This window comes from Electrona antarctica (assembly GCF_951216825.1).
Source record: "Electrona antarctica genome assembly, chromosome: 20".
NCBI classification, from domain to species: Eukaryota; Metazoa; Chordata; class Actinopteri; order Myctophiformes; family Myctophidae; genus Electrona; species Electrona antarctica.
The window spans coordinates 24,422,826-24,435,987 of NC_136801.1; the positions used below are offsets into that span (position 1 = coordinate 24,422,826).

Sequence of the window (13,162 nt, forward strand, 5' to 3'; positions counted from 1 at the left end):
TCCCTCTAATGTACCCTCTACTGTACTGTACTGTCACTGTACTGTACTGTACTGGCACACCCTAAATCACCATATATACAGTTAATATGTGCGTGTGTTTGTGTGTGTGTGTTAGGTTGCGCACAGGCGGTGAAAAACAACCATGCTGTTTTCGTGCTCAGACGCACCCACCCAGCCAGCTACCCAGCCACCCACACACATAGTCACTTAAGGAAGTGGTTGCACCACTTCAAAATAAAAATCCTTTTTGAGTGGTGGAACCACCCCCTTACGGAGCTATGTGTGTGGGTGGGTGGCTGTGTCTGAGCACGAAAACAGCATGGTTGTTTTTCACCACAGGTGTGCAAAACCTAACAGTACAGTACAGTACAGTACAGTACAGTACAGTACAGTACAGTACAGTACAGTACAGTACCCTGGACCCGTATGGAACCAAATGGACCCGTATTCTGTACACTCTAAGAGAGTACATGGAACCAAATGCACCCGTAATGTGTACTGTACCATCTTATCTACTATTACATTGTCTCAATAATTTGAGATAGTCGCAATTATTTTTGTATAATCGTCATAATCGCTCAAAAATGTTCTGCTCTTTACGCTTCTATGTGTATATCCTGGGTTAAGGTTATATTGTACTTACTTCTTTTAACAACATTTTATCAAAACATACATTTTCAAACATTTTCCAATAATAGCAAAAATAGCTTAAATGTGTTTATCGGTTGGCCACAAGAGAGCGGGCCACGCTCATATATTCTGGATACTGGCAGGATATCCACTCCACCTTGGAGACCATTCTGTGTTTTGAGATACCTCTGACTTGTTCCTTCTTATTGCTGGGAAATATCCCTGAAGAGTTTCTAATACATGATAAATATTTAATCAAGATCCTCTTAGCAACAAGTAGGAAAGCGATCACACGAAAGAACAATGGATGGACATTACTGAGGAACTGTATGTCATGGAAAAACTAACATTCATACTACAAGAGGATAAGTTCTATAAAAAGTGGGAAAAGTGGGATCTCTTCTCTCAGCCTAGCGATAATGTAAGAGGATTTCAATGAATATATCTTGTAATATGAAAAATGCAGCCTTGTCTTTTTGTTTTTTTTGTTTTCGTCTTCCTCCTTTTGTTCTTTTTTTTGTTTTGTCTTTTTGTTTTGTTGTCTCCGTCTTTTCATCAATACAAATTAAGTGAAAAAAGAAATGTGTTTATCGGCTATTTCCACTCCAGTTATTTGCCAAATCAGTCCTGGGAAATGTTTTGATTACGAAGCCTAAATGGCAAACAGAAACATAATTGTTATTCATAATGTTCCAATGTCCAATGCCCAAAAACACCATTAAATTGTTAATTGCAATTATTCGTATGACAGTTAATCATCAACTTAAAAGTTGTAATGGTGACAGCTGGATCATGTGTCCACCCAGTTATAGAGCTGGAGGCCTGTCAGGGTCCATTTGGAAAACACCCCTCAAGGAACCCCGAGAGTCCCTGGACCTCATTTTGAGAAGAAATGGATTTACAATTTACAATTTAGGCAATTTAGGCATTTAGTAATCCAGAGTGATTTACAATAAGCAAGAACGACACAAGGTAAATACGTCAAATGCATAGAAATAGTCATCTAGGATCATAAGTAAACTAAGAACTCCAGGTCCCTAAACTGCCTCCCCCTGGTCAGCCGGGGCGCCTGATGGAGGGGAAAGGAACTGGTTGGAATAACGTGGTCCTTCCACGCGCTACGTCTGGCTGGGGAAACTCCCCCTGGCCCTGTCAGGTGAAAAGAAGCAGCTTGGACTCCTCATGCATAGAAGGAAGCATGAGGTCAATCCGCTGCCCCCCCAGGTTGGCAGAGGAAGTGTAGCGCCCAGGATTACATTAGATAATTGACACTGGGTGAAAAAATGGGTTGCAAAATCGTGGGATAAAAAAAAAGAAGAAAAAGTAAACTAAGAACCTATCATCCGTCTAACAGTAGATTATCCTTACATTGAAACTATAAACACTATATAGAATGCTATAAAATGTCTGATTAATAATGACCTGGCATCTGTCTATCTAAATTACATAGTTTAGCCTTTGTATAAGCCTCATGGTCATCGAGGCTAGTAGGGCAAGTGCTAGTGCAAGTGCTACGGGCTAAGAGATGGAGTCTGGAGTTTCAGACTACGGTGAAAGACTGGGAGTGAACTCAGTCTGCAGTTCTAATTGCAATGGAGAGTTCCATAGTTTGGGAGCCAGAAGGGAGAAGAGACGTGTGGAGCGATTCAAGTGTTAAAGTGCTCAATTGTTAAAGCCCACACACTATGATGTAGGGTTAGGGCCAGTTTAGTCTCACATGGACAGAGCTTTCACAGCCTCGCCAAGTGAGACTAGGGGCAGTTGAAGTTCAACTACCGTAGCTACAGCCTTGTGTAGATCTGAAAAAGGCCTAAGCCACCTGGGGGGAGGGGGGGGGGGGGGAAGCTAAACGAATGCTTTGTTAAAAAGGAAAGTCTTTATAGTCCTCTCTTGAAAGCATCAACAGACTGTGGAGCTCTCAGGGTGTGTGCGTGCGTGCGTGCGTGCGTGCGTGCGTGCGTGCGTGCGTGCGTGCGTGCGTGCGTGCGCGCGTGCGTGCGTGCGCGCGTGTGTGTGTGCGTGCGTGCATCTGCATGTGTGTGCATGCATGTGTGGAGCTAATCTGGCAAGCTTCTGAACCGATCAACACCAAATGTCTTGTGCACAGTGTGAACACTGCCCCTAGGCTGACACAGGCTGAACTCCACTACATTGTTTTCACATGTTCCATCAATACAGCACTGCTTCTCAAACTTGCCCATGTCAAGGACCCCCGAAATGACGTGTAATTGGCTACAGACTCCCATCTGAAAAATATGTATTTGTGCCAAGGAACCCCTACGTGATTGGGTTTTGCTGTAAATGTAATTTTGCTGCGGGGACCCCCTGGGAACCCACTCATGGACCCCACTTTGAGAACCCCTACATTAGACCAAAGACCACCATGACTCTGAAAGTGTATGGGTCCATTTGGTTCCACTTGTACACTCTGAGAGTTATAGAAGGTTAAATTGGGTTCCAAAATTATCAGTCATTTAGCTAGGGACACCCTGGAAACCCCTCAAGGACCCCTGGGGGTCCCCGGACCCCACTTTTTAGAACCACTGTTCTATATTTTTGGCACACAGCTACCGGTAAGTAGCTGTGTGCATTTATAAATGGTGCATTTATATAGCGCCTTTATCCAAGGCGCTTTACATAGATCTAACCGTTCGCCCCACCGACTTCAAATTCGACACACGCGTTCCACACCCCCCACAGGGGGTGCAGTGCCCGGTGTTGAGTCGTCGGACCCACGGTTGTCCAGAACCGCCACAAAAGGCCTCTGCCCGGGCTCCATATATGGAGCTGGCCTGTTCTGACATCACAACACTCCATATTTGGGCATGCCTGACACAGAACTCCATATATAGGAATAAAGGGACTCAGAGAGACAGATACAGAAATCTCCATATATGTTCATAAAAGGGACACAGACAGATGGGTGGAACGGGTACTCTGACACGGGTACAACGGGTACTGCATAGCCGGGGGGGGGCATGGATCTCCAACTTCCATCCTTACCGACTTGGTGCTCTACAGCCGGCCGGGCACCGGTCTAGTGCGACTAAAACTAAAAACAAACTAAATTAACCCATTTGGGCCTGAAGTCGAAATAAAAAAAAAGTTCGCTCTGAAAGAATATATATTCAAAGATTTGTGCCGCATTTTTACGATTTTTCAAAAATAGCAGACCTACAAGCTCGTAGCGCGCCACTCGGTGGCGCGCTATGAGCTTGTAGATCGGCTATTTTTCAATAGCTAAAGTATAACATAATGCTTAGTTAAAACACCAAAAGGGGTTCCCGCCCAAAATGGGTGAATACTCACGGCGTCTCCAGACTGCAGATGATGTAGAAGGCATTGTAGGAATACTGGTACAGCTGGAGGAAGGAAAGCCATGTGTGAGAAGAAGACTTTCACAGTGGGATACTTTTACAGAACCCCCGGCCCCATAATGAGAGTTTTAAGTCTAGGCTCAAAACGTTCTTCTACTCTCAAGCCTTCCAGTCCCCCTAATACTCTTGCACTTTATACATAGGATACGTTTTTCGTACTGCCTTTTAACTGCTCTTAACGTCTCTCTTGTCTACTGTACCTATGCATTGTTTTTTATTATTTTATTTTATTTTATTGTTTCACTGACGTACTGTATTGCACTGTATCGTATTGTTTTTCTTTGACCTGTGAAGCACTTTGGTACGATGAGAGTCGTTTTTAAATGTGCTATACAAATAAAATTGATTTGATTTGATTTGATAATAACTCCCTGAAACCACCTAGAATGGATACACTGCTTTTTTAAATTATATTATAATATTTTATATTTACATACAGTAGGCTGACAGGAAATGGGGAGAGAGATGGGGGGGTGACATGCAGTAAAGGCCGTCGGATTCGGGAGTCGAATCCGCGGCACACTGCCAGACTCGGGCTACCGGCCAAGGTGCCTGGACCGCTGAGCCACGGCCCAGATTTTCGAACATAAACATCAAATCTGACAATACTCTCATCACTGACAACCTTGATGTGGCCAACTACTTGAATATCTTCTTTACAAACATATCAACAACTCTGGTTAACAAACTGCCCTCCCACTCTGGGCTCTTTGGTGTAGAGCACATTACAACCTTCTACAAAAACCTAGGTGTTTGTAAAGACGATTTTAAACTAGTTATGGTAACAACTGATGAGGTAATTAAGAAACTGAGTGCCCTCCAACCCCACAAGGCCACAGGCCATGACAACATTCCCTCCAAATTTCTCAGAGACTCAGCCATCTCTATAGCTCCAATCATCACCCACATAGTAAACCTCTCCATCAAACAGGGACAGATCCCCCAAGATTTCAAACTGGCCAAAGTAACCCCCTTGCACAAGAAAGGGAGTAAATTAGACCCCGGCAACTACCGCCCTATTTCTATTCTTAGTTCCATCTCGAAAGTGATGGAAAAAATAGTCTATGAACAGGTTGAAAAGTATCTTGCCACTAATAAATTATTGTACGAGTTCCAATCTGGCTTCAGAACATCCCACTCCACTGACACATGCCTCCTCTATTTGAGCGACCACATCAAACAAGAGGTGGACGCTGGCAAATACTGCGGCATGGTCATGCTGGACCTCCAAAAGGCTTTTGACACCGTGAACCACTCCATACTGGTTAACAAGCTAAAAGCAATTGGTTTCGATAGCACATCAGTGAGCTGGATGCAATCCTACCTGGAGGGGAGAGAACAGATGGTGGAAGTGAACGGAACACTGTCCCCCCCCCTCCCAGTGAGCTGTGGCGTTCCACAAGGAAGCATACTAGGGCCTCTACTGTTCCTAATATATGTAAACGACATGACTTCAGCCTGTGACTGCAACTTGTTCCTGTTCGCAGATGACTCAGCACTGCTGGTCTCGGACAGGGACAAACTGCAGGTTGAAAATGCCCTCAGCTCTGAACTCGGTAGAATCTGCACCTGGCTCGCTGATAACAAACTATCTTTACACCTGGGAAAAACTGAATCCATTCTCTTTGGCTCTATTAGTAATCTCAGCAAGGCAAATGGCTTCTTGGTTAGAGTGGGTGACAATGTTATCACACGTAAAGATGAAATTACCTACCTAGGTTCCATCCTGGAGGCTAATCTTTCCGGTGATAAAATGGCCACCAACGTAATCAAAAAAGTCAACCATAGAACAAGATTCCTCTACAGGATCTCCTCACTGGTCAACAAAAACACCTTGAAGACCTTAACAGGAGCCCTTGTACAGGGTTTCTTTGACTATGCATGCACCTCCTGGTACCACAGCACCTCAAAGGCCCTTAAAACCAGGCTCCAGACTTCCCAAAACAAACTGGTCAGGCTCCTACTTGATCTAGCCCCCCGAACCCACCTCACCCCTGCCCACTTCGACAGGCTGGAATGGCTTAGGGTCGACGACAGAGTACAGCATCTTGCAATGGGTCTGGTCCACAAGATTCGATACACCACCAAGATACCCATGTACCTGTCTAGATACTTCCTTAATGTTAACGAAGTCCACACCCACAACACCAGAGGGAGTGCAACGAACCATGTACAACCCAGATTCGGCACAAACAAGGGACTAAATTCTTTTCGCTCCTATGCCACCAAAATGTGGAACGCCCTACCAACTGTCATTAAGACATGCGAATCCCTTGACTCCTTCAAAACCGCTCTCAAAGGGCACCTACGGATGGCTGCAATTCGAAACTGGCCCCCGTAAAATCTGAATCCCCCCCCCCCGCCCCCCCCCCCTTTTTTCCCCTCACTGTATATATTTCTTTTCCCTTTTTACCTCCTTTTTGATGAATTCTTTTTTGATGAATTCCTGTTCTGTCTATAGAAGTGTCTATTTGTACGTCTCTAAATGTTTTGATGATTTGAACATGGTGGACCCTGTTGGAAACAAGTGTAATGCTTAATTGGGTCGTCCACTCACAGTTAACAGCCTTTGTATTGAGTTTGTGCTTGAAATGTACTGTAATTCTGCAAACTGTTAATAAATTCTTCAATCAATCAATCAAAAGCCTGGATACACTGCTTTAATTGTAGAACCCAGTGACGTATCTCTGGCTTACAACACATGGGGACGATTCTCCAGCGGACCAGTCCGCGTCCCATTTTTTCCGCGGTTCTAGAGTGGGGGGGCCGGACATTCTCATAGAGTTTAAGCCGGTTGCAGAGCAGAGCTCTGTCCTTCAGCAAGCCGGCTCCACTGTGGAGGCCGCAGGGTCAGAGGACTGGCGCTGACTCGTTTGAGGCTTTTCACACTTCTTTTTCCCTTCGTTCAGTCTCACGGCTATATAAGGTCATCAATCAGCCCACGGGGTACTTGACCCCTGTGACCCCCGTCTCTTATGCTACACAAAGGCTATAGAAAAAAGATCTACAGTATAACATCGAATCCACAAAAGAAAAGGACAACTCCACGCAACAGACAGATGCACTTTTAAGAGGTGGAAAGAAGTGTACTTCTGACGACCAGTGGTGTCATGCTCGTAGAACGCAGTACCACGCCGTGGTACCAGTCATTTTCAATTCAAGATAAGACGCACCTAATGTAATCAACCTCGGGCATGTACATTTACAATATTCAAATATGTCTTCCCTGTGTATTTTTGGTTTCTTCCTGAAAGCTGAAAGCCTTCAGTCAAAAGCCCAATCGAAATACCACCACGTTAGTGACATCACATTATCATCCCCTCCCCTTAACATATAACAACAGCTGTGGGTGCAGCTTGGTGACCCACCTGAAAACCAGGTCCATTGTTATTAACTGGTGGGTGTGGCCACATAAAACATAATTTTAACAATTTCTGTACACTTTTTTGAAAATAAATCTTCCTCCTAGTATAAGTATAATCATAATACATGTCTTAGGGGTGGGTGGGGGGGGATCACGGCACTCTTTAATAGAAAAGATAATATGTAAACAAACAAACAAAAAACATGAATTTACTCAACACTGACGATAATGCTGTCAAACAAGTCTATGAAATCTGTTAGAGGTCTTCACAGGTCCAATTGGACCAACCCGCTCCGAAAAAGAACCGTGGAACGAGTTCCGAATTGACCCGCTACTATTATTAGAATTCTGGCTCTGAGCCCGAAAAGCACCGAGGGTGTCGGAACCGCAGCCCGAACGGAATCGCCTATGATAATGAATATGAGAACCGCTACCCGCACGATCCAGAGTACCCGAAATGACCAAATTCCGTTATTATTAAGAGTTCTACAACTCTTAGAGTTGTAGTATATTATTAACTTCTTTCTTACCTAAACGTAGGTTGGTGGTGCTGCAGCGCCGCTACATGTTCATTAACGTGAATGACACGCCGCGTAAATCCCAGTCAATCATTGCGGTGTGCATGCAGTTTGTAAATACAGAAATAAATTAAGTGTGTGTAATCTGGAGTTGAACTTGAGCGACACGTTGTAAAAACGACCACACACTTACAGCTGTAATTGCCATGAGGTACTGCAGGCTTCAATCACCATTACCACGGACTGCCGGTGAGTCATTTCACTTGAGAGCTTTTAATGGAGCTGCGGTTGAGAGTGGGCACCGCGAGTGCTTTCCTCCTGTGAGGACCACAGCGTGTGGACAATCACAACAGCTATGACTTCAAGGAAATTGCAAGTGTGGTTGCCTTGATCACACTGATGCCCATCGGGACCCGAGCCAGGAATCAGCTGGGAGGCGTTGTGTCAGAGGCCGAGCAACATGCCATTCCAATCTGGTGCTGATCAGATCCTGCATTCATGATATAATATGGCATTTATTTCTTTATTTTAAGAAAAAGGCCCTTCCCACTACTTTTGCAAGCCAATGACAATGTCACGTCACCCCTGATATCATGTGTAAGTAATTTGAAGGGGATTAAATCCCCTAAAAATCACGTGTGCTTCTCGATCGCAGCTCTGGAGGCCATGACCTATGACCTAGTGCACCAGTTTATTGGCCAAGGAATATGATTTGGTGGATGGCTCTCATACTGTAGGTCATTAAACACAACACTCAATACAGCTAAAGCTATATCTGAAATAGTGTGTGTGTTGGGGGGGCTGGGTGGGGAGGGGGCAATAAAATCGCGCATGCGCGCACACACACACACACACACACACACACACACACACACACACACACACACACACACACACACACACACACACACACACACACACACACACACACACACACACACACACACACACACACACACACACACACAGCGGTGGGAAAAGTACTCTTTGTTTACTTAAGTTAATAATTCTCAACGAATGTCTGTGATAATAATTTTACTATAATCAGCATTTTATTATTCCGGCCAAGTGTTACATTAATCTTACAGCCAGGGGTGAGCTGTCAGTAGGGCTATCCAGGCGCCGCCCTGGTGGTTTTGAAGATGCGCGCAAGCCCGCACAGCCGTTTGCACCTCGCTAACCTCGCTAACAAAACCTGCCGAGTGACACAGCTTGAAATAACAAGAATGAACGACCTTGGCTACATATCAATGAGGGTCCATTGTGTCCACCTGCTTACTGTAGGTGTCAGATGTTCTGCCTGAACTAGTCTAAAGAGTTGGATTCATGAACAGAGGTGACATATTTGCAAGATAAATGCATAATTACACTATAGTTTCCCCATTATGCAAGTAAATTGTATAAAATGTGACATACAGTATATTGTGGGTTAATAAATAGGCCTACATTAAAGAGGTTGATACGGTTTGGTCCCTCTAAACGCCACATCCCTCACACCGCCGAGAGGGCGTTCGACCTACAAAACACATTCTCTCTCTCTTCTCCTTGTCTCCGTGTGTGCAGAGTCGTGGGGGGAGGAGGGTGTTCTGTGTTCTCTGCCTATCTTTGCTTTGCTGTGTGGTTCCACTCGGCTGCTACTGTAGAGACATCCAGCCATGTGCGACGACAGGCACACCCACCCGGCCACGCACGCACACCTGACCACGATTACTTTCTCCCCTCCGCCTGCCCTTCCCTGTCGTCTTCGCGCCGCTGCCGTGAGCACCCTGACTGACTGACTGACTGACTGACTGACTGACTGTGGCGGCTGACATATTTTGCCTGTCATTCTGGATAATTAAGAAAAACAAGCAAGCCCACACGCCTGTTCCATATGTGCACACATTTGTGTGTGCTCACATTTCTTACTTAAGTAAAAGTATCAATATCACAATGAAATACTATGTTACAAAAGTATTAGCATCCAACTATACTTAACAATATTGGGTGCCGGGGAAATTTTCAGAATAAAAGCGCTAGAGTGCCAAGCAGATGAGGGAGATTTTACTCTGAAAACCCCCGCCTTTCAATTCCCCCCAAAGCCTACATTGCCGTGGTAAAACAGATCTCTCTTTAATATTCGTTAATGTTCTAAACGAGATGCATGATGAAGTCAGAAATCACGACAGAACATCGGCGTTATGATCAATGTGCGCAGAGGCAGCGTAGATTCAGAGTAAATAAGGAAGTGAATGGCTGCGCGCGCAGCAAAACAGACTCAAGGACGGGCTGAGCAAGGCGTGGGCTGAGCAAGGCGTTGCCTAGCAACGGCCGCTGAAAAAAACATGGATGATTCAATCCCGTTTTAAATAGATAAAAAAAGACCTTAAGACGTGTCCACACGTCCCAGGTTTATTTGAAAGGACGTGTGTGGATTTCCTAATAGGCATCATACGTTTTAAAGTGCCAGAAGTTTAAAGTTTTCAAATGTTGTGAGCTTGTAGATCTGCTATATTCAAAAAGCTGACGTATATACTGTATAGCTCACAACGCGTCGCGGCTATTTTCAGCATGCAACTAATTGTAAAATGATTTATACTGGATCTCTTGTCCACTAGTCTCTATCTAACATTTTAGTCTAGTTTTAATTTGTTGACAAAATTGTCAGTATATTTAGTCTTAGTTTTAGTCATCATACAGCTTAGTTTTTATTTAGTTTCCATTTAGTTTTCGTCAGTGGAAAAAGGTAGTCGACGAAAGATTTTCGTCTTAGTTTTAGTCGACGAAAACAACACTGTTTTACACGGGGTCCATTTCACGATTGCAAAGCCATAGCCAGGATATATCTGGAGAGATCCGATGCATGGAACAGAATGACGTGGAAACAATTCTCCAGCCGACTATACATGCGCAGGACGTCATGTCTCGCCTTTATCTGTCAGTAACCCTTTTAGACCTAAGTTCGATTCTACAAATGTCTTCTAAATCATGACAGTTTCCTGAAAAACCCTATGTTTCTATATTAGTGGTTCTCAAATTATTTCATGTCAAGGATCCCAGAAAGGTTATGAAATTGGCCGCCGACCCCCATCTGAAAATATGTTGTTCCAGGGACTCCCTGGAAGCAAAGATTTGAGTTAAAAACGTCCGCTCTGAAAGAATATATATTCAAAGATTTGCGCCACATTTTAACAATTTTTCAAAAATAACACACCTACAAGCTCGTAGCGCGCCACTCGGTGTAGATCTGCTATTTTTCAATAGCTAAATTATAACAATGTTTAAAACACAAACAGGGGTTCCCGCCCAAAATGGGCTAAAGCTGCTACCGTGCTTCTTTGAGAATGATTATAATTGCATATTGCTATTGGCTATTTGTTTATCTTGTTTGTATCAGGAAATTGCATACCTCTTTGTTGCACAGTAATTGTCTTATTATCTGTCGTCTTTGCCTGTCACAAAAATACATTAAGATTTCGAAAGAAAAATAAAACAAAATGAGAAAGGGGGGGGGGGGGGGGGGGCTTACCGGTGCCACGTTATAGGCCAGCAGTACGTGCTTCATGTCTGGGGACACCGCATACCTGCTGGCCTTGTACATTTCCTGAAAGAAAAGAAAGAAGAAAAGAAAAAAGACAGACACGCAGACAGAAAGATGAGACCTTTAACCATGCGTGGTATAATTTTTCATTAAAGCCACGGCCGCCTTTGACAGATGGCCCGTGACTACCGCGACGCCAAACAGGCGACACATTAATCTTGCGCCGTGGGCTTTCTGATTTGATGGCGGACATAATGTTGTGTGTCGTGCACTCGAGACGTGACGTGCACGCTCTCTCCCTCAAACGCCCGCCCCGCTTAACCCAGACGTTAACGAGGCATTCTTTGCGAAGAGCAATAATGATGGATCATTTGGGGGGAAATGTGTGATAAAGGGAGGGCTCTGGGAGCTGCTGATATGCTGACACAGTGACAAAAGTTTTTTAATTTGGTTTACGGCCCACTGACTGCGGGCCGTTCTTTTGTTCTGTGACTGGTTTAAATTGGTGGTTCTCAAACTTGGTATGCAAGCATTTTTTTGTGCCAGGGACCAGAATAGAAGTTTGGGTATTTTTTTACATTTTTTACAAAATGAAAAAAATAAAAGCTAAGAAATAGCAGATGCACACACTTGAAGATCTGCTATTTTTTTATATCCAACCACTTCATGCGACGAAAATAGCACCTCACGTGCATATCTGCGATTTTCACTGTAAATGGTAAATGGTGCATTTATAGCTTTACATAGATTGTGCATTACATTCACCCATTCACACACACAATCATACACCGATTGCAGCGGAAGCCATGCAAGGTACCAACCAGCACATCAGGAGCAATTTGGGGTTCAGTGTCTTGCCCAAGGACACTTCGACATGTAGACAGGAGGAGCCGGGATTCGAACCGCCGACCCATGGATCATTGGACGACCTGCTCTACCTCTTGAGCCACAGTCGCCCCGTGTAACACAATAAATTAAACAGAATGCCTTGCACATATTAATTTTTTTACATTTTACCTATGTGCCCAAAATAGGGATCCCAGTAATTAATATGGTTAAATAAAGGGAATGTTACAGAAATTAAAAACAAACAATAACAACAACAAACTTACAAACTTCTTGTTATGCACCAAGACTGTCCTCTCGTTGGAGTCAACGTTGAACCTGACGACATCCCCTTCCCGTGTGCGGTACAACAGCTCATTACCTGCACACAGAGAGAGGGAGGAAGACAGAGAGACATTAACGTTGTACTCAAGCCCCCAGTAAGGCTATCCAACGTTGAAGATGCCACTACCTACTGGCGAAATGTCCACTTTAATGGAAGTGGACGGACATTCATGACGTCACGTGCGTAAGCCCGGACCTCAAAATTGAGGTCCGGGGCTAGGCTAGGCTAAACTTCCGCTCACTCGAGCCATCGAGTTATAATTATACTTCCGGAAGTCTTCCGGGTGCTTCAAAACGCCACTGAGCAACTTCCACTGAAATGAATAGCGGGGGGGGGGCGGGGCTAACGCTCCGGTTCGGTCTCTATCCTTTATAGCTCTATGGTTGTACTCAAACAGAGACACAGGAAGACAGGGAGACATTAAAGTTAAACTCAAACAGAGAGGGAGGAAGAGACACATTAAATTTGTACTCAAACAGAGAGGGAAGGGAGAGACACATTAAAGTTGTACTCAAACAGAGAGGGAAGGGAGAGACACATTAAAGTTGTACGCAAACAGAGAGACAGGAAGGGAGAGACACA

The 13,162-nt window shown here is 44.4% G+C and overlaps 1 protein-coding gene across 1 annotated transcript in view; it reads right to left on the bottom strand.

Annotated features, from left to right (window-relative positions):
- The window catches only part of LOC306913452 (A-type potassium channel modulatory protein DPP6-like), a 48,069-nt gene extending 35,497 nt beyond the window's left edge, over positions 1-12,572 (bottom strand). The window contains exons 1-3 of the mRNA XM_079490112.1: positions 12,522-12,572; positions 11,398-11,472; positions 3,940-3,992 (exon numbers count right to left, since the gene is read on the bottom strand). Coding sequence (XP_079346238.1) covers positions 3,940-3,992; positions 11,398-11,469 — 125 coding nt within the window. The 5' untranslated portion in view covers positions 11,470-11,472; positions 12,522-12,572. The remainder of the gene's footprint in view (positions 1-3,939; positions 3,993-11,397; positions 11,473-12,521) is intronic.
- Between the last annotated feature and the right edge of the window lie 590 nt (positions 12,573-13,162).